The following is a 23,335-nucleotide window of genomic DNA, read 5'->3' as shown; positions in this document are numbered from 1 at the left end:
ATGGAACCAACTCTGCATCATTATCCATGACATACGTCATCGGTCGTGAATTGATTATGGCTTCGTTATCACATAACACCGTCGTCATCTGTTCATATGTTAAAGAAGATCGACCTAAGACTCTTCTTAATAATCTTTTAAGAATACCGATCAGTCACTCCCACCATCCACCCCACCAAGAGGCAGTCGGTGGGTTAAACTTCCACTTAATAGGATGAAGAGCAGTGTCACTTACAATAAGACCCCAATCCAGCTTACTCAGCAGATTAGAAGCACCCACAAAATTAGAGCCATTGTCACAATAGATAATGCTGCATCGTCCCCTACGGGCTATGAATCTGCGCAAAGCCAGTAAAACTGATTGCGTAGATAAAGAAGTCACTAATTCGATGTGTACAGTCCTACAGACAGCGCAGGTGAAGAGACATGCCCAAGACTTCTTATTATCTCTGAGAAATAGTGGTCCAGCCAGGTCAATGCCACAGATCTCAAACACAGCAGCTTCTCGGATTCGGTCCTCCGGAAGAGATGCAGTAAGAATATCAAGCTTCTTTGCAGAATGTCTCTTACAGACAACACATTTTGATAAGATGGATCTCACTGTCTCTCTACCATATAGAATCCAAAATCGCTCTCTCAAAATGTTAAGCAACATTTAAATACCGGCATGAGCGTTTTTTACATGATAGTATATCACTGTACGCTTTACAAGCTCATTTTTTGATGGTAAAATTGCAGGCGTCTTAAAGTCCTCGCTATCTGGTCGATATAAAATCTTTGTTTTCAACCGGATGATGTCGTTTCCATCTTTGAAGGCTCTCAGAGTTTCCAACTTTTCATCTTCTTCATTAACGAAGCTTTCCTTCTGTATTATTCTGATAACTGCATATTCAGCTGCAGAAATTTCCTCGGAATCAAGGATTCCGTATTTTCGATCATCCCTAGAAATACGACTGTTATTACTAAATCGAAGTATTCAGACAACGATTCTTACAGTCTTGTGATAGTACGAAAACTTGTAAATAAAGGAATTGTCAGTTTTTTGAAGGCTCACCATAGATGATACTATTTCCTTTCTCTTTTCCTTCATCACTTCTTCTTCATTTACTGAGAACTCAGATCTAGGCCATTTATCAGATGGGTAATAGAGCCAAGGACGACCATGCCACCACTCTGTCTCCGAGAGCTGTCGAACGGAACAACCTCTGGATGGTAGATCCGCCGGATTGATCGATCCAGGTACATAATGCCAATTTTCGGGTTTACTCGCCAATCTAATTTCTCGTATCCTGTTATATACAAATGGTGTCCAGTTTTCGCTCCCTTTTATCCAACACAAGGCGGTACTGGAGTCAGTCCAAAAGAAAATTGGAATATTTCCTAATTTTAAATCTTCAATAATTCTTTGCACCAGTCTGGTACCAATAGAGCAAGCTAACAGCTCTAGCCTAGGAATTGTAATAGCCTTCAGCGGAGCTAACTTACTATGTGCTTGAACCAACTGAGATGAAGTCAAGTTCTTACTTTCACTCCTTAAATATATGCAGGTAGCATAAGCTGTTTTGATTGCGTCACAAAACACGTGTATACTTAAACTGCCAGCATTATCAGGATCTTTTATTAAACATCTAGGGATAGCAATTTTCCTAAGTAGACTCAACTGATTTCCCCACCTTTTGAACTTCTTAGAGATTTCTGTTGGCAATTCGGAATTCCAATTTGTTTTCATTTGCCACAGTTTTTGTAACAACAATTTCGGGTATAAGGTAACTGGACAAGTATACCCAATAGGATAGAAAATTTTATGGACTTCTGATAGTATTTTCCTTTTAGTAATAGGTCCATTATCTTCACAATCTTCTTTTAAATTTACAGAAAGTGTATCCGAGTTTAAAGACCATTGCAGGCCTAATACTGGGACAATTTTATTTGTCACACAGGAAACCTCTTCTGTTGAGGAGTGGGAATAATTATGCTCCCCCCTCTTAGGTCGAACTTCCTTTCTAGCATAACATCTTTAGCCACTTGAATGAACTCATGTAACTCAGTCTCAGTTTGTAAACTAGTTAGACAATTGTCCACATAGAAACTATTTTTCAGCTTCTCTACAACACCAGCAGGATATTTTGAGTTACCCATTTGTGCTTCCTCCAAAATCATTTCTAGATAGTACTAGATTACGGAATTAAGCAAGAACGGACTACTACAAATTCCGAAGACGACACGGCAGTGTCTAAAGTAGCTCATTTTTTTCGTTATACCAAAGAAATCTTAAAAAATCTTTATCATTTTCTTTAAGGTGAATTTCTAAAAAAGCTTTACGGATGTCTGCTGAGACTCCAAACTTGTTCATCCGAAACCGCGTTAATAGAGTAGGAATCAATTCTACAAGATTTATTCCTTTCTCCAGACAATCATTTAAGCTGGGGGAGGCTTTCACTTTCGCCGAAGCATCGAACGCAAGTCTGATTCTCGTCGTGCTATTTTCTTTCACGACATGTCTATGGGGTAAATAATGAGCCAGCAAATTAATCTCGTGCTTAGGAACTTCCTCAATTATACCCTCTCTTGCCCATTCTTCAAATATTTGATTATAATCGTCATACAGATTTTCTTCTTTTAACTTTCGTACAATATTGCCCAGTCTCTTTAAAGCCAAATTAAAATTGTCAGGCAGTGGAGGATGACCTTCCAGCCATGGTAAATGTACCACAAAACGATTATTTTTGTCAACCTGAACTGTTTTAAGAAAATGCTCTCTGGCGGATTCATGCAAGTCTTCTTTAGTTTTCCTATCCGATGGGTCAGTAATTCCAAGGGAGTCAAGAGTTCACAATTCTGTTATTGTTCTAGTAGTAGAAAGCATAGAATTAGGAACTGAGATTCCATTTTCTTTTGAAGAAATATGGGGTATTCGTCCCATAATGGTCCATCCTAAACGTGTTTCCATTGCTGTTAAGCCACAAGATAAAGATTTGCAACCACAGGTAATGAGTTTCCCAGCTTCATCAGCTCCTATTAATATTTCGATAGGACCGTCATAACCATCGTTCACATGAATACCATAGTCATTAAGTTCCTTTAAATGAATTGCAGGAATTGTCGGTGGGACACTTTCACAGATAACAGGTTGACTCAGTACTTTGAAATGACAGTTATAAGATTCATCACAACTTTTCAAATACAATGTAAACACATCGTGCTTGCACACTCCTGTATTTTCTCCACCAAACAGAGAATGTTGAAGATATTCCCAGCTTTCCCTTTTATATTTCATCTCTCTAGCAGTATTTTTTAAAACGTAAGAGCGCTGCGAAGCAGTGTCTGTGATGACTCTTGCCTTCCTGTTTTCTCCCATCACCTCTGATGAAAACTGTTAAGGTTAATAGCGTAACACTAGGACTTTTGGATACATTTGCAAGCGCTTGATCACCATTCGGAAGACTATCTACTTCTGCAGTTTCTTTTCCAGTAGAGAAAGATGTTCGTTGGTTTATGTTGTGACAAAGTATAATGTGATTAGGGATGACGAATATTTTCAGAGCGGTTATTACGTAACAAATATCAAAAAGTCACAAATACAAGTGATCAATACTTTTCAAAGAGGGGTGTGATTCAAATCCTTGATACGATCTTACTGATGATATTTCGATTACAGGTTTTGGATCACGATAGAAAGTAAGAATCGATACGATATCACTGAAATTTGCCGGAGCGATGACTTCACTGGAAAGTAAGAATCGATACGATCTGTCCAATGAAAGCTCTCGAAAGAAATCTGTGATTGGATTGAAAAGTGAACGGACCGGTTATTGGAATTATCGTATCGTATCATTGAATTGCATATCACTGAAATTTATCGGAGAGGTGATTTCACCGAAAAGTGCGAAGTTACCGCTCCACTTTACGGGAGTGACCGATATTCGTATTTGATGATGCGCTATTCCATACAGATCATTTTTAATTGCTCGTGACATGATTGACTTTGACTACATGTACTCTGTTTACTGCTGGCGCCATCTATTGGTAGAATATAGGACTAAAGTAAACATTTTAAAGAAATGACATATATTTTTAACTCATCTTTTCCAGAAAATGGTTTACTCTAATAAATAAATTAAATAAATAGTTTTGAGAAAAAAATAAAATTTAAGAAGTAAGCTGAAACAGATAAATTAATTCAATCACACGTTAATTAAATTAGTAAATTAAGTATTAATTACAATTAATAAATTTTATATTTAATATTAAGTAATAATTTTTAATTAATAATATGATTGAAATAACAGATATTTGGAACGCATATTTAAAAATAACAATAGCAATATTATTTGTTATTCAAAAAATCGTGGATTATGCATCTCTAAATGTGATGTCTTTTCCACAGCCTAAACAAGTTACTTTTGAATAACATTTACGAACTTGGTGACACGGTTTTAAGCACAGGAAACAACAACCTGATTTCTCAACAAGATTCTCTCTGTCCTTCATCGGCATTTTCCGTATCTTCAAACAGACAGTGGAATTATGTAAATTGTGGCAAAATATACACTGTCTTTGTTCTTTCGACGGAGTTAAAAGATCAGCTGCACTAGCTATTTGACGAGTGTCCCCATATTTGTGTTTATTATTTGCAGCCTTTTTCTCCTTGAATGATTTAAAAATAGGCTTGGTATCAAATCCAAAGTTTTGTGAGGCTAAAATTATACGTTTCTCTGCTTGTACTTCATCTTGAAGAAACTCAAGAATTGAATCTAGATCAGTTTTTGTAGTAGTTTTACTATTTTTATTTTCCTCATCATGTGATCTACGATTTGTAGATCTATACCGTTCCCAGGCTAGAAGTGTTTCCTCAGGTAAAGCAGACTCAACAAGTGGGAAAAGCATCGCCGCATATTTATCCCTTGTTACTCCTAATATCTCAAGCTCACGGAGCTTTGTTTCCACTAAATCACAAAGATTTCTCAAAGATTTTTTCGGCATATTCTTCTTTTGAAGAACCAATGATAAAAGATCTCTAACATACACTTGTATAAGTAATTCTTCTCGGCCATAACGTAATTTCAATTGTTCTATAGCTTTCTCATAGCTGTTTCCTCCTGATGGAAAACTTTTAATTAATTCTTCAGCGACATTTCCTTTTTCCATACATTGGGATAGGTATGCAAATTTATCATGTAAATCTTAATTTTGGTCTTTATCGACTTTCTCAAATTGACCCCAAAAACTTACCCAGCTTCTTATATCTCCATTAAACGTAGGTAACTGAATTTTAGGGTAAAGTAATAATGTATTCTGCTGAGAAACACCACAATTCGACGAAACTTCTTCCATTCCTGCAATTGAAAGTTGTTGCAGTTTCAACTGTAACAACCGCCAACGGTCTATATAGCTTTCAGATTCATCTATCTCTTTATTTATAACATCATCTTCAATGTTTTCAGAAAAAAGAAACTCTTTAACATTGTCTTCAGAATTTATCATTAACATAGCTTTCTCCTCGATAATTTTTAATTTGATTATTTTATCAGATGTTTCTAAATTTGTTTCTTCAGCATCGAACTCATTACATGCTTTAGTAAACAATCTCCTCTGCTGAGTTCTATTTTTCTTGGCGGTTTCCATTTCAGCTCATAAATATTCAAATACAAAAACCATAAATGCTCAGCTCATAATAAGATAAACAAATAAAGGAAATAAAACTCACTCAGTAGTGAGCAGACGAGTCCTGTCGATGACGCCAGATGTTCCGTTTCGTACTTTGTACTTTACGAACCAGAAGTATATTAAAACTCGATGTTTTGTGTAGTCATAAAATGGATGAAACTTCTCTTCTTCTACATTAACACAAACGTTTTTTATAGTTCAAATATATACTCTGTTTGTTTAACTTTCCAAATTTTCGCTCAGAAATATATATTTATGGCGTAAATCCTTCTTATTAATATCATCAAAGTAAGAAACTCTACACAAAAGCCATTCTCAAAATGCCATAACATTATTCCATTTTTATTACAGTTGCCATTTGGAACTTACAAAATATTAAAAAACAAAGATAATAATCAAGTAGAGCATCAACGTGACAATGCTCAGGTCCAGACATTTGTTTTATATTTTTGCTTTTGAAATTTTAATTTCTTCTTTTAATTAATGGAACCAGCGTTTCAGCGCTTGGGCTGTGGTGCGTTCGAACACTTTTGATATTATTTTTCTTTGAACTTGATACTATTTATTTTTATTTACTTATAAAGAAAGATTTTTACAACTAGAAGGTTTGAATTAAAGTTTTATTACCTATTAAAAATCATGAAACATTTTAATCGTACACAATTAGGGTCACTCTGCCACTAAATAATACAAACATATTTTGATATGTGGCTGGCTCTCTTTTTAGATTTCCAGGTCCACACAATTGCTTTGTTTGCCTGACCTTACTTAATGTTAAGCATTTTGAAATAAAATTATTTTTATACTAAATGAAGTGGCTTTAAGCAGAAATATTGTGGATTTTTTAATTAAATATTTTTATTGATGGTTTATTCTGGAAAAGTATTTTAATGGAGCGAATCTTCTTTTGAATTTTTAATTTATTTTATATATTCTTTTTAAGATTTGTATTAGTGTTTGCCTTGTTTTGGAATACTTCATAGTAAATTTTTGCTTTCTATCGGTGTCGAAAAGATATGCATTTTATAATTTGAAACAAATATTAGCTGATATATTTTGTCATATACATTCGTTTATTTATAGTTTTCCTAAAGTTTGAAATAGCAGGCAAACCAGAGTTTTTTTAAAAAAAGGATTACATATTTTTTAAAAAAAAAGTTTGGTTCTACAAGTGACACAGCATATGCCATGTCAACATAAATATTAGTTCAACAGTTCAATGCAAAACTACAATTCATATCAGATATCAATGAAAAAACAAACGCCTAGTGTAAGGCATGCTATCAACACTTTCCTTACAAAGTATATGGTCAAGTAATCAGGCTGTAAGCACACAAAAAAATATTCATAGCAAAAATACTTTTTTAAAGATAGACAAAAGGAACTGTTTCAATGTAACGCAAAAATTATGTAATACAAATTATGACAACAAAAATGAATGCATAATCAAGCAAAGCCATAATCACACTTCTAAAAGGGTTGAAAATTATAACGGTTCTATGGGTGAAATTAGTTCAAAAAAGGAAAATTTCCTGCCAAAATAAATCTTTAAAAAAATGGCGGAAAAGAGTTTATATGAAATTTTAGTCATCAGTATATTAATTATAACTAGATATAACTGACGAAAAAAAAAAAAAAAAAACCGGAATAGGTCTTCTGTTATTATATGGTAATTGTATTAACGAATTTTTGATGCTTTTTATTCGAAAATTTGTTTTGGTAAAATAGGAGAATTGGACACCAGCTTTCTCGTCAAGGCAGACAAAAATCCTAGCCAAACCCATCAGAACTCGCCAATATAATAATTAAAAAAAAAAAAAATACAATAATACATTATTTGGAAATTTATCGTCTTAGAAAAGTTATATTTTGAGACTATTTATCCGATTCACCTGTATGACCTTTGCTTTTATAAGCGATATCTATTAAAAAAAAAAAAAAACTTTCTGCTGGAAGACGCATGAAATGGTGCCCCAAGTTGACGCTAACTGTCAAGCAATCTTCCATCTTGGAAGGCTATAAGTAAGGAGCCATATTTACCGAGAAATCGCCAGAAATAAAAAACCAATTTATCTAATGCTTCCGAAATCAATAATTATCTAGAAAGTTTTACTGTTTAATAAAACATTATATCTTATTGGCTACTTTTGCATACAAAAGAATAAACACTATTATTCAGCTTACCAATAACTGCATTCGTATACCTCAAAAACAAAACATGCATACTGTTCATCGAGTGGAACTTACCACTCATAATACTATTAAAGGTTTCGGCGATTGCAAACATTGTAGAATTAGAGTATTATGCTATCTAAAGACAGAAAACCCTTCCATAACTTGCGAAATATAAAGAATGTATTAAAATGCAAATAATCTGTCTATTAATTATTCAAAATATTTATTGATTATTAAAATAATATTTTGTTATTGCACGAAAAATTTCTCTTTAGTTCTTTTGTAATCATTTCGTATAAGAAATGAAGAAAGAAGCAAATGATGATGTTAAAGAAATGAAGCATCTGTTCCTTCGGTATTTTTCCGCCATTGCTTTTAAGCGTTATCAGCAGAGAATGCTATCGAATCCGCTTTTAGAAGACTGGGTGAAATTTTCTGGTTTAAAGTGAGATAACATTTGCAGAGTTTAAACTAAATTTTTTTCAGTTCATTTGTGAGTCTTACGATGAGAGCTTTTATAGTTTAGAATCCCAAAAGCTCCGTCAATCAATTAATTTCGTCCATCTTAACTATTACATGAATGCTAACTTCTCAGAAATAAGTACTTGGTTAAGATCGCCAAGATCGTGTCAACCAATCAGCGCAAGGGTTACATAGACCTACTAAGTCTTATATCATAAATCAATATCTCGTGAAGTTTTCTGTGGAGTACGACACCCGGTTTGTTTGACAATTCACTTAGGAAGCGTCATTCGTAAATTCCATGGTAGCATTTTGTAAACAAACTATTAAATTTTTAGTTTATTTAAATTAAATTAAATTATTTATTGTTTGTTTTCATGTCTCTCGTATCAAACTAATTGATATTTTCAGGTAAGTTATTTTGGACGGCTTATTTGAATTCTTTTAGAATTTTTCCATTATCGTTCAAATATCCAAACAAGTGTTAAGGAGGAAGTGTGCGGTTTTTAATAACATAAACATTTCATTTATGTTTCTGAGTAAATTAAAGACATATTTTAAAGTAAGGATTGATTATGAATGTATTTTTTTTTTACTTTTAATCACATAAGAAAGGGATTAATGGGTACAGTGGTTGTATATAATGAAAACGATAGTAGTTCTATAAATGTGATGGGTCTTTTTTTCACATTTATATCACATATTCTCATAATAATGATACTGGATCTATAAATGTGGTTTTTAACATAATTAAATTATTTTTTGTTTTTCCATATGTCTGACTTTTTAAAATCTATTCAACTGACATTCAAGCCAGGAGATTTATTGCGGAAAATTTTAATTCTTAGAATGTCTTCAATAGCTGGGTATATGGCCCAAATTTTACTTAGGAGGAATTCTGTGAAATAAATCAACATCTTTTCTATGTTTTTAAATTGCTATAAATGAATTTTAAGCAAATAGTTGTTTATTGCTTTATTTTTTTTTCTTTTTGAGTAATTGTATAAAAGTAGCATGCTGGATGTTGCCGTTTTATTCAGTGAAGATGTTAGTAGATCTGCAAATGTGAAATTTTTGTATAAGAATTCATTTGTTCTAACAGTTCACTTTGTAAACTTATTATTTTTTAAAGAATTAGTGTGAGATTAAAAAAATATAACAAGAATTGTTTGAAAATAGCTTTTCAAAGGGAGTAAAAAAGATTCTTTTTCCTTTAAGCAAATACCCTAAATCTGGAAGGTCACTATGGATATAATGTACATAAATTCATTAACAAGTTGTCTTTTCAATGCAGTTCTTTGAATACTTTTTGTTTTATTAATTATTGATGCACAATATATTTAACCTTTAACTGGGTATGAGGAAATATTTCAATGCAAAATAAATTGAATATAAGTTAATTACGGGGTTAACATGTTAAAAGAGAATTATAATAATGAACATGATTATTAATGTAAATTACAAAGTAATTTCAAGACAATAAGCTGAATTCAATCATTGATTGTTTTTTCTTAAACGTTTCTTTTTTTCAGTGTTTAGATTGTTTTTAAGGATTTCAAGAGCTATCGCTCTGTGAGAAATGAACTATGCACTAACATTTTTTTCATGCATCTGGATTTTTATTGTATAATTCATTGTTTTTTGTTATTATACGTATTTGTGCAAAAGTAAGCCCTCAGCTGTTAAACGAAATTTTGGAAACAATTAATACTGAATTCTCAGTTTTATGGATTTTTGAAAATTCAGGTTCTGTATAATGTTTAGCATTTTCCTAAATTTCCTTCTTATGTAAATAATAAAGCCTTTGAATTACATGAATTCTGGAGGTATATTTTTTTATAACCTTTAAAAAATACTAAGCATTAATAATTGGGTATTGATTTTTTTCACTTACCCATGCATATATTAACCCACTCTTTCACTATAAAAAGTTTTCTTCTAAAGTTTTATAATTATATGTATAATATAAGTATTGATTTATTAAAAAGTTTATAAAATGAAGTAGTCTTCTTGTATCATTTGGCAGTTAGCTTTATTTTGATTTATAATCTTAATTGAAACTGCATTGGACCAGTTTTGCAATTTTGAAATGTTATCAGATTATTATAATTACATCTGAACTGATATCTTACTTTGTAAACTTCTCGCCATGTTAACTTAATCATCATATCATCTGCATTTACAGGTTTTACTATTATAAGAAATAAATGAACACTTTTACATTTTAAAGACTTTTTGAATCTGTTATTCTGTAATCTTAATACGAAAAAATTGGTCACTTGCCATTTAAAGAATTTGAATTTATTAGGTGTTAATAAACATACTGGGATAAAATTACAATCCTCTGCCAGAAAGTTGAGTGAAAGAAGTGAAACTGTGCTAGCATATTTCGTTATTTGCAATAAAATTCTAACTGCTATTGTTACAAGACATAATGCTATTCCACATCCCTGCAACCATATCGAATTCTTAAAAGTTTGGCAGTACAGGATATTGTGTTTTATAATTTTCAGTACTTTTCTCTCAGTTGACCCTCATCCGACAGATAATATCCAAGACAAAAATGTTTAATATGTTATTGGTAATAAGAGACTCTGGACATATAATTTTTTTTATATGTTATTAGAAAGATGATCTTGCATTGTTTTAGAAATACAGAAATGTGTTTCATGTTAGATGCCTAGAAAATTACTTGGAAGTATTTAAACCTCTGCTCATCGCAATGAACAATATTACATGAATACATGTGTGTAATCCAATTTAAAAACAGTTATTTTATGTACCTAAAAAATAAATAGGAAATCCTACTACCAGAAAATCTTGAAAGTTGTGCTTGGTTATCTTTTCTGTTAAGCATTGTTAGCTGTAAAAGCAATATTCATGGTATATTCTTGAATACTTTTTCAAACAATTATAATTCTCATTGCATTTGTAATCAATATGTCCTTTGGTAATAAAAAAAATCAATCTCTCATTAATTAAAATATTATTAAGAGTCATTGTATATGTAATATTTTTGAAATAAGTGCGCTTTGACATATGCTCAATTTGAAAAATCTCTGACTTTAACTAGAAGTAAGAACACTAGCATTTTCTTCATTGCTTTCACTGTTTTGTAGTGACTCATTTTGAAATTGGTGGGTAAAATTAATGGATAATTTTTATTTATTTAGGTACCATAATATTTACCACTGCAAATTTTTAATATAGAATTGCATTCTTAGAATGCAATTCTATATTAAAATACTTCTTCTATCTTCTAAAACAAAAAATATACGTATATAATAAAGGTATATAAAATATAATATAAAGTTATATATATACATTACTTTATATTTAATAACTAACAAAATATTTCTGACCATGTTTTGAAAATGAAAGTGATGGTTGATAATAAATTTGTGCTGTTAATTTAAATCAATTCTAAAGATTTTAAGCAATATATATATTTCTTTTCTTTCATTTTTCAGTTGTAAAGAATTGTGTGATATTAATCATTTAACTAACTTGGTTTCTGGCATATTTCAAACAAATTCTTCAATTCATTACAACTTGGTTATGCACAATCCTATTGTTTATAAAAAGATTTAATATTCTTATTGTATATTGTTTAAAATTGCAAATCTGATTAACATGATGATACCAACATGCACTGTTACGTTTTATCCTCTCTTTTCAGGTTTTATGTGTCATTATTAATTATTCCTAAAAAGTGCTGTTCCATTCACTATTTGTTTTTGTATTTGTTATTTAAAGTAGTTATTTTACTATATTTTATACTACTGTTAGATAAGGTACTAGGGAAACTCGATTTTGAGCGAAAAATTTTGCAATTAACATAATAATGCTTTAAAACAGACCTATCGATATTTGTCAAAATCTTTTTTTTTTTTTTAACTGTACATGTAAATTTAAACTAAAAGCTAACATCTATTTAACAAAATTTCTTTAGGTTGATAAATATGTTTATCTGTATTAAATGTTTTTTCAAATTTTATAGATATGTGCATATGAGTTTTTTTTAAAAAAAACGCTAAATAGAGTTTTAAATTTTTACCTGCAGGATGAAAGATTATAATGAGAGAAGGGAATGGAAATTGTTGAGATGTGGTATAAATTCTTTATTTTCAAAGGAAGGAATTTAAATCGTAACTGAATTTTCTTTTTCAAATCTAATTTGACTTTTCTTTTTTTACTTTTCAAATTTCATGTGATGGTAATGGAAACATGTTATCTTTTGAAAATTTTATTTTAAAAGAAATATATCATTCAGATACTGGTGATACTATGGTAGATTGTTGAAGGGTGAGGATTTATATGCTGAGGAAACTATGAAATTTGGTTATTCTTATCTATGAAAATGCCTGGCATAAAAGGCTGGACTGTTCACAAAAATTCATTGTTTCATGAAGTATTCTCTTCTTAAAAGAAAAACTTCAAATCCTAATCTAATTGTTGTAAGGTTAAATGAATTATCATTTGTTGCATAATAATGTACGACTATATTGTGTTGATTATTAATTTGTTATTAGAGAAAAATTGTAATATCCTCTAAATTATTTAAACCATCTAAACATTTATAATTTCTTATATTTTTTTCCCTTGTTGTTTTAGTTGTCTTCTTTACTATATACTTTTGTATTTATGAAATATTCATGTATACTGTTATTTACATACATTTAAAATATTTTATTTTTGTTATGTCAACATGTCGGGTGATAACAATAGGTAAGTTTTAGAGGATCTTAAAATATTAGAGTAGCATTCATTTCTTTCATAATGATATAAATTGAAGTTTATTATTATAAATAAAAGTAAATTCATTATGTTGTATTATTTGTTAAAAATTATCTAATATCTGAAGTATTTTAACTTTCTGTTTAAAAATAACATATAAAGACAGCTAATATTTTCTATTTTATTACTTCAAATTATTTGTGGTCAGAGTAGCCAAAATTAAGAAGTTGTGGTGTAAAATATAACTGAGATTTCCAGTGAAATTTCCTACATATTTTTGTATGAAATTGAATTACAAAACTGCTTTTTGTTTTCTCTGTAAATATTATTTATTCTTAAGAGAACACTGGTCATTTATGGATTAGGTCCTTTTCTATCTGCTATAGTCTGTTTATTTGTTGTATAAAGAAAAATCAGATTACTATAATGTATCACTCAGTTATTCTTTATGAATAAAAATATTGGGTTACAGCTTATCATTACTTTTTATTATTGGTTTTTATATTTTATTTTAACTTCACATCCTTAGGTCTCATAAAAAAGATAACTTGCCATTAGATAGGATTGTCCATATCTTTAAAGGTGTGCAATGGCCAAAAAAAAAAAAAAAAAAAAAAAAAAAAAACTTTGGGAGGGGCTAAATTATTATTTATTTTTTTAAGACAAAAGTAAAAGGGTTCAAAATAATCATTAAACTGTCTGATGAAAATTAGATTTATTATAAAAAAAATTCATTTTTGATTGTACTTGTTGGATAGGACATATACAGTTTTGAAATAACTTCCGTACATAGCATAATAATCAAAAATTTAAATTACCATTTATTGTTTTTATATTTGTGGAGTGTCTACATTCAAATATGCCTCCATTTTTTTCTTCAACTGCATGATTTAAAAAAATTCTTGAATACACAATAAGGTAAGAATTTAATATAGTCATTGCCAAATGTATGAAGAAATTGCCATAGAATGTTGTCATTTGTTATCAGAATATACTAATAAGGTCAAAAGGACTGACCATCTGTTATGGTAGTAAGCTGTTTTATGACTAAGTTTCCATAGTATTCCCAAGCAATAACGTTGCCTTATGGTCTTTCATCCCCTTTACCGAATTTACAGAATTTGTGTTCTTTGCTCGCCAGATTTCACATTTGTTAGCGGAAAATTCAGCATTAAGATTTTAATGGTTGCAAGAATAATCTCAAACCTTAGAGTCCAAACGCACTGCAAATTCTGCATTGTCTAGATGGCAAGTCCTACTTGTATGTATTTGCATAATAAAGGAAGTAGTTTTGTAATACACTCCTGCTTGTGGTAATTTAGCTATTTTTTGTTTTAGTGAACTTCTGTGCTCTTTGTACATATATTTGTGTTATTTTTAAGCTATAGTTTGAAGTGGTTTTTATTATATTTTATATTTAGCATTCTAAAAATATTTTTTAGTAAGCAATTTTTAAGCATTTTATAGGTTTAATTTGTGATTGAAATGCAAGTGTGCTTTTAATGTGCCGTTATGTAAAATAACTATTTGACGGATTTAAAAAATTAAGCAATGATTTTAGAATTTTTTAATATCACTTCGGTTCTGATATGAATTCTTTGTTTTGTCATAGTTTCATATTTTTTTTAGTATGTTATATATATTTTCATTTAACTGATAATATGAATATTGTAGTACTTAGAGCCTATACAAATTCTTATATTGCACTGTTTTATCATAATGCTACTACATCTAATATATAGTTAATTTTAGTTACATAAGATTTCCTATCTTACTTATTAGAAGTTAGTTTCTTCTTTATTAACTTAGTCTTCCTTTCGTGCTATTTTTTTATCACTTTTGTTTGTTTAATTGATTGATTTCTGTGTGTTTGCAAACATCATGTTAATATTTAAGAAAATAAATTTTAAAAAATGCATTGAGATAGTTTTTCTTTCCCTCTAATAATAATTTATTTCACAGTATGGGAAAATTTTGTGCAACCAGCAATTCTCCCATTATTTCATCATGTTAATTTTTTTTTTTTTTTTTGTATTTTTCTTCTTAAAATTGTATGTTAGAGTTCAGAAGTAATTTTATTGGTAGTAACTTGCTGATTGCAGTAGATATGTTCATTCCAATTTGTTTTATATAAAGACTATATTTTTAGACAATACATGTTAGTATGTTCATCTTTTCCCAAAAAGTATCTTTAAATGACTTGCATGCTGCATTGTAGCTTGGCAATTTTTAATGCTGGGCAATTCTAGATTTATGGAGATTGCATTCTCTGAAACAGGTGGTCCTTTCATACACTTAGTTGCCCAATACTAAATTTGGCAATTGTAAACTAAGTTTTTGTGAACTTAGCAATGTTGTCATTTTATAAAAGCTAAAAACTAATTTTTGTATTTGTCAATTATTTAAGTATATTTTCAGAATATAAAGAAAGTTGGGACAGTTGGACCTACTTGAATGAATATCAGCTGTTCTAGTAGATAATATTCTATTAAACTGTGTATTTAATATACAAGAGACATTTTTGGCATGCATATTCTAAATTAACAAGATTATTTGTAAGAAATAATGATGCCTGAAGTTTCAATAGCATAATATGCCATAGTTTATGATAATTATTTTTAAAATTAGTTTTCAATAAATAAATAATAAAATTTAAACTATAGATATAAATGAATTAATGTTTTAATGAAAGTAGTTTAAATATATTATCATGCTGCAGTTTTAAAAACTTTTTATAAGACTATGGAAACTGATTGTTTCTCAAATATTTCATTATTTGTTTTTCTTTTTTCTTTAAATTATAAAGTGGGTTGTCATTTCTTTAAATCTCATATATTATTTTGCTGACAATTTTGATGGGTCACCTTTACCTTTCTTTGTTTGTGTAAATTCTACAGATAGTATTCTTTTCCTGCAGTATCTTTTAATTCCAAATCATCGAACAATATTTAAATATGTTATTTACAATAATTTGTTTTTGTTGAAATAAAAGCATTATTTTCCATATTAAGAATATAATTGGCTATTACAATATTATCTCTGTCGCTCTTTTAAAAATTGCTTTTTTATGTAGAAAAATTTAATATAAAATCTTATGCCATTTATTTTTATTTCAAAACATTTCATTCTTATAAGTGAACTATTAGTTTACCCTTTAACCATATAAGTCAGACTTATCATATTTCAATTAGTAATAGTAATTTTCCTTTCTAAATTATTTTGTTAGCAACTTTTTCTTATATTTTTAGAACAAATGCACTAAAACTATTGTGATTAGAAGAAGCTACAAAATAATATTATATCCTGTATTTTATTTTTATACGTGAATATTTTTCTTTCCAACAATTACTATTATTTATTATAAGTAGTTTTACAGTTATTTATTGCAATTATAAAAAAAGTAATTTTTAAAATTCTAGGTATTATATCAATGAAGAAACAAAAAGTGAAATTCTCTGTGCTGGTGCAAGAAGGTATGTTTTGTTATTATTTTTTAATTCTGATTGGCTTTCCATTACTGAAGAAAATAGATATGAATCATTTCTGCATTTTTGGAATGGAGTTTTATCGTTCTTGAAATTGAATAGTTTTATTTTATGTAATAATTTTACAGTATTTTTAATATTTCTAGTGTTTTTTTTTATAAATTTACTCATTTTATTTTTCAATTAATTCTTTATTTTGCTTCTCAATATTTTTTTTTTTTTTTTTGGCACAATTCATCATTTTATGAAGTACATTTTTTTTTCTTCTAAGACAGTGCCATGTCTGAATATTTGAACTTGCCAAAGGTAATTTGAGGTATCTAGTTATGTTCAGAATGAATTGTAACTATAAATCTCTGCCTATAAATTTTGCGAATTTAGATTCACTGAAAATACCACTAAACCACAATAATACAAGTACTGTGATCTAAGCAACATAGCCACTAGTACAAGCACTCCATGTACAAAACCTTCTTTAAGGAGGCACGACCCATCATTGGTGATTGTCTCTTGAATCGGGTAGTGTATCCTCAGGAAAAACGAGAATCAGCTTACTATTTTGAGCAATTTCTGATCCACAAAATCTTGGTTCCTCCCCCCCCCCCTTTGTGGGTTACTTTTAAATTTTAAATGAAATAATTTCGATTTTTGAAATTTTTATTTTATTAGTATATAAATTATTTTTGCTTCAAAAATTACTTTGTTTATTTTTAAAATAATCAAAAGGAGCGGAATATGTTTTTATACATTAAGATGCATTACATATAGATTAAGCATTACTGACTAAGATTTTGCTAACCGATAAATCACTGCCCTCAGTGGTAGGTTTAATAAATAAAAGGAATCGCCACTCAATGTAAAGCTGTTACAGAATAAAAATAAATACACATTAAAATGTTATTTTAATGCATATTAAGCTGATATTTTACTAAATTGCATTCAAAATGGTTATTAATGCTTTTTTAATGCAATTAAGTAAAAAAAAAAAAAAAAGATATTGCACACTGAAAATGACAGAGATGAAGTGTGCAATATAATATCATTTACTTACTATCTAACTATTATTACTTTTATCATTACGATCGAAATTTAAGTCTTAGGTCTTAAACCAGAAATAAATTATATATTTTTTAATCACTATTAGATTACTTTTTTAATATTTAGAAGTTTTTTTTATTTGCTCAAGGCGTCAATATGCTACATTGTTTGACCTAGTCTATATTATAGTCAAATTCATCCTATAACATTGTCCATCTGGTGGTATGTGTGATAGGATCTCTCTTATTATTGATATTTTGAAAGGTAAACAATTAGCAACAATTGTATATTGATTACCTAACAAATAAACACGAAATTTTTTGAGGGCTTCGACAATCGGAAGAACTTGCAATTCATGACTATTGTATTTTGTTGCAGTTGAACTTTTTTTTTTGACATATAATGGACAGTATATAATTTTCCATCTTCTTGTAGAACAAGCTTCATGCCCATGTAGATTGGCATTTGTGTAATGTTCTGAACTTTTTTTCTTTTTTGGAGATGCTTAAACTTGCTTCATTGAAAATAAGTCTAAGTTTTCGGAATTTTCTCTCTTTTGTTAATCAAAAACGTAATTTCCATTTCTCGTCAAGTCACCCAAAGGTTTAGCTATTTTGAAATAACCTGGAATGCTCTTCCGAAATTAGACTGTTTATTCCGAAAATGCTTGAACTTGCTTCACAGTTGTTATTCAGGAAATATTCTGATAGCAAGTGTTTTTGTAAGCGATGGAGACACATTATTTATTAAATAGCACAATTTTAGCAATACAGCACTGCTTTAATTTATTAATAAAGCCACACTTTTTAAAGTCGGTAAGAGCCTAATTTTTCATTGCTATAATCTGATTTCTTCTTTCATTTGTCTGAAAAGCCAATATACAGGAATTTGTGTTCATTATAAAGATACAGAAGTTATGAAATTGTTACAAAATATGTGCTCTGCGAAATATGTACAGAAAAGTGGGATACTTAGAGTCTTTAGGTTTTAAATAATTGTTATCTTATCGTAACCGGCAGTAGTTTGCAGGTGGTCTGACTTTCCCTGGATAGTGATTGATAGGAAACATCGTATATTGTTTGTACGAGGGGGACATTTACTCACAGATTATATATATATATATATATATATATATATATATATATAAATATTGTTGTTGTCTTTGTTCAAATACGTACGAATGTACTTCATTGGCAATTTCTTCTTTCTTCCTTTATCCATTTCCTACATTACCATGCTCTTGGAATATCCTATTTCTGTTGTCCACAAAAGGAACAGATTAAATTATATCATCCCTAAGCTCTTGCAAGTGACCCTTGTCTTGAAGGGTACATTAAAAAATGGAAGTGGTTATTTGTTGGTATACTATCTGTGAATATAATAATATTTCGAGGTACTTTACCCACGTATAAAATATAATATGAATTTACTTAAAAATATTTTGTTTGATTTAGCAATATTTTTCCAAAGTGAAGGTCTTCAAAACGAATATTTTTTCGATTACCTGCGCTTATTTAGTTTATTTAGTAGTTCTTTTATAGGACAAATAAGTCGATGCATTGAGTGTGAATTCTAATCGTGGCTCAATGACTAATTTACTAACTCATTAGATCTAGGTATATATGCCCAATTGGATCAATATTTTAAATGACGTAAATAATTATATTTTGTTTCGTTAATAAATGTACCTCTAAAGATATTACAAAGTCCAAAATTTAATTCATCCTTGGGTCCTTTTCATCATATTTAGTTGCAGATTCTTGTTGCACTAACGTTTTGAAGTAAGTAAGCATTGCTAAGTAAACATAATTTTTAAATTTATAATCCCAGTAATGATAATTGGCTTATTACATAAATACCAAAAGGTGATTTCCACGACTGACTGAATTGTGAAATGAGACTACTTGGATATCTACATACTTTTTGCATCTCCCACAAACACATTCCCGCACTTATTATCATTATGCCCGCCCTTATTATCATTATGTGAATAATTATGTAAAAAAACTATTCACATTCCATTTTCATTCATGCATGGCTTTTATTCAATTTTTTTAATGATTTTATTGCATATTTTTAAAAATTGATATTTTTTTACTTTACAAATGAACTTAACTTTTTGTTATGTTCATTTGTTCAAAACTCACAAGAGTAAAAAAAGTTCTATTTAAAATACAAATTTAGTAATTTTTTTATGCTTTATACATTATTATTATTACTAATTTGAGTTTCTTTCTCTGTTTTAGAAGATCTCCAAAAATCTTGGTCCTTCTGGTAAGTTCTTTCTTGGTCCATCACTTTTACTTAAAAATAAACATTTATTTTAAAATTCAAAACCATGTTCAAAGATCTGATTTTTAAATTTTTAAAACTTGTTAAAGTTTAAGTTAATTAGCTTTATATTAATTAAGCTTTGTAAAGTTAATTGTAATTTTTTTTTTGTTTCATATTCAATTTAATGAACTCTAGGGAAAAAAAAAAGTATTTTATGTGATATTAGTTCATGGAAACTGATAATTTATTTTGATTCGCTGATTATTCATTTTTTTTTTAAATATTTGTTATAAAATATGAAATGTTTTTAATCTAATATCAGGTCAACAAATTTTTTTATTTCTTATTTGAAATAAGTTTTTATTGCTGAACATTTTCTTAATATGTTTTGATCTGTAACATTTTTCAATTATCTTGTATGTGTAAGTACAAATTTAAAATTTATTTAATTTTTTGATTTATTTAATGCATTCATTCTTTTGAAATATATTTGGTATTAGTGTAAGTAATTTTAAATGTTATTATGTTCAATACATATCCGAATTTCTAAAATTGGAATTATTTAAGAATAAAATGTGTGCACAAAATTATCTTTGCAATCCTGCAATGTTTACTGCAATTATTTGAGATTTTAGGTATTGAATAATCAGCGGTGGCAATTAAGATATCAGTGATATTTTTAACTGCAATATCTATACTACTGTTAATTACCATTTCTTTATTTATATTAGCCATAGATTGAAGTTTAAACTAATTTGCTGCTTTAAAATTATATTTTGAAGTGTGATAGACAGATAAGTTTTTTCGTCTATTATCAGATATAATCAAAGAAAAATTATAGCTATTGTGTACGTAAATGTCAGCTTGTAAGGGAAAATGAGGCATAAGGGATGAACTACATATTGCAAGATCAATAGAGTGAAACTATCGTTCGTGAAAATAAGTGTTAAATAATTAGTAATTAGTAAATTTAAATAATAAGTGAAATAATTCGTTCTCTCAGTTCGTGAAAATAAGTGCATTCATCATTATTTAATAAACAGAGACTGAAATCATTAATTTTTTTTTTTTTCAATTTGTTAAGCCTCGGGTATTAATACCGTTTTTACCTCAGAGTGGACTGTGACCATTCAGGTCACTTAGGGCGATGAAAGATTCTGGAAGTTGATTGATTTGAGAGATTGAGTTGAGATGATTTGATTTGATAATGAATGCTTTTCTATTTATCTATGTATGTTAGGATGGGATTGATTATGTATTAGAGAATGCAATATAATGGCTTTATTTAGGAACAAAAGCCCATACTATTTTTATTGAAACATCACACTTGATTTCATTTGTGGAGTTAGGAACTATTACTTTCTTGTGTGTTATGTATTTTAGTAATAGCAGTATAATCCTTTTTTCTTGGAAAACTAATTGATAAGACTTAACATTAGTCACTAGTCAAGGCCAGGACAAGTGCCCTATATGCTATTACCATATGGTGCACAATTGAAGAATCAATTAATTGTATTTAAGAGAAAAATTTTCTTTTATTTTCCTTCTTATTCCCCGATTCTTAAAATGGTTCCTATAAAATGTAGGAAAATGTGGCGGTTTTAACTTCGGAACCAATTCAGGTTAGATTTCTCAAAATAAAATAACTAATGTTTTTATGTTACATAGACCTAATGTTTCAGATTTGTCATATAATGTACTTCAATATTTAGACCGAGTTTATATCGACTTCTTTTGAAATTTGTGGCAAATATTGAGAAATAAATTTTTATTTCTATTTATAAGGAAATACTTCTTTTGCTTTTAGAAATTCAGTGGGAATTCATTCCAAGTTACTGATATTTAAAATTCCTATGGTTAAAAAGTAATACACATAATTTTGTCATTATTATTCATATTTGTGTCAGTTTTCCTCCTGAAAACTCAGCCTTTTGTGATCCGATATGTGTTCGTTTAAGGCGTGTGCAGTTAAATGATTCTTGTATGTTTCACTTCTAATGATATATCATCAGCAAAAATGCAGAATGTAGTGTTTGATATTTGTATTTTTTTGAATACCAAATATAGACTTGGGGACCATTTTTGACCACTAAGGCTCAAAGCCCGTTGTCTATCTGTATGGAGCAGGTTTGGCGAGTTGACTTTTAATTTTCTGTCAAATAGGAATAATGCAATTAATTTGATAAGAGGAGTGGGAAATTGTACTGAATTAGCTTCAAAATTAGTCCTTTAATCCACAATCTGTCAAATTGGTATGTGTCCAATGTATTGCATTGGTATTTCCTGTGTGTCCACAAAAGCCATATCTGTATGTTTTATATCTAATTTTACCTTGAGAATTGCATCAACCGAAAAATGGCGTTTATGTGATGCGGACATTGTCAATCACAATCTTTTCTATTTTTGTAGTTTGGAGTAGGGGGGCGAGGGAGTCGGACAGAATTACCACTTCAACTAGCAACAAATTTTTAAAACTCAACAGCTGAAGATAATACTATTATACTGTTAATTTTATCTGTCTTTGGAATGCATAGATGAAGAATTGAAACAAATCTTAAAAGTGTATAGAGTTATTATTCGTATATCTTTTGTAAGGATCTTTAAAACGTATTTCGAGAAATGTTTTCAATCGGCTAGAATAACTTGAGAATCCACAAAATACTCTTATTTGATTTCAGTTAGCATAGCTCCATAAATTAAGGGTGTTGGAATTGGCAATAACAAGACTAAGCAATTGGATTTGCATATATGTTTTGGAATGTAAAAGGTCAAGGAGGTTTTAAGTCAAATACGTGTCTTTAACTTCCATTGACCATTCCGTAGTCGAAGATATATTACGAGACAATCGTAGTTCTAAGGAAAAATTTGATCTGAGAAAGGGCTTTGGCCATGTTGAGGGAAGCCCATCAGCATATCTTTTGTTTATTGAAAGATGAAATGCGAAAAGAATTTTAACATCTTTAATAATTGTAGCCTGCATATTTTCAACAATTCATTTAAACTCAACGAAATAGTATGGAATGTTGAACCTCATTTTCTCTGATGGGTATTATTTATCCAAAGATTCGACAGCGAGAACAGAGAACAACATAAAATTTTTAGAGAGTGGGAAACTTCTCACAAATTTTTTCAAACCTAGGTGTCTAGAGCAATTGAAATGTGGAACTACTAAACTACTATCTATTAGGTGATATATGTTGAAAAGAAGCTAGTTTTTCTCATGAAAGTGTAAATCGTATAAATTTGTTGCAAAATGTAATGAAAATTCTATCCTACTTGCGAAACTAATGCATTTCTTGTTATTAGTGGTGAACTGGATCTGAAAATATTAGTTGTCAGGGGGTAATGATATCCACTGACACCCATATTACTACCATTCAGTTTTTAAAAATAAAGAATAGATAAAAAAAAAAGTTTTAAATATGTCATTTGAAAAAAAAGTGCTATTGTAATTTTTGCGATTATAGATGTACTGATGCCTATTTGTGTAAGTAATA

The 23,335-nt window shown here is 29.3% G+C and overlaps 2 protein-coding genes across 4 annotated transcripts in view; one reads left to right on the top strand and one right to left on the bottom strand.

The window, feature by feature from the left end:
• Positions 1 to 154: 154 nt before the first annotated feature.
• LOC129959216 (uncharacterized) lies at positions 155 to 1,729 on the bottom strand. Its single transcript, XM_056072039.1, has 3 exons — positions 1,055 to 1,729; positions 683 to 907; positions 155 to 565 (listed from the first exon to the last, which is right to left on the bottom strand). The coding sequence occupies exons 1-3, from the start codon at positions 1,727 to 1,729 to the stop codon at positions 155 to 157; spliced, it is 1,311 nt and encodes a 436-aa protein (XP_055928014.1).
• Positions 1,730 to 8,395: 6,666 nt separating this feature from the next.
• LOC129958056 (uncharacterized) overlaps positions 8,396 to 23,335 on the top strand; it is an 80,331-nt gene continuing 65,391 nt past the window's right edge. For 2 of the 3 annotated variants that reach the window (XM_056070215.1, XM_056070216.1), the window contains exons 1-3: positions 8,396 to 8,715; positions 16,461 to 16,514; positions 19,811 to 19,838. The gene's annotated coding sequence lies outside the window, so the exon portion shown is untranslated. The remainder of the gene's footprint in view (positions 8,716 to 16,460; positions 16,515 to 19,810; positions 19,839 to 23,335) is intronic. The other variant, XM_056070218.1, reaches the window with a different exon arrangement.

The sequence above is a fragment of the Argiope bruennichi genome, chromosome X1 (genome assembly GCF_947563725.1).
Source record: "Argiope bruennichi chromosome X1, qqArgBrue1.1, whole genome shotgun sequence".
NCBI classification, from domain to species: Eukaryota; Metazoa; Arthropoda; class Arachnida; order Araneae; family Araneidae; genus Argiope; species Argiope bruennichi.
This window is presented reverse-complemented; position numbering and strand designations above follow the sequence as displayed.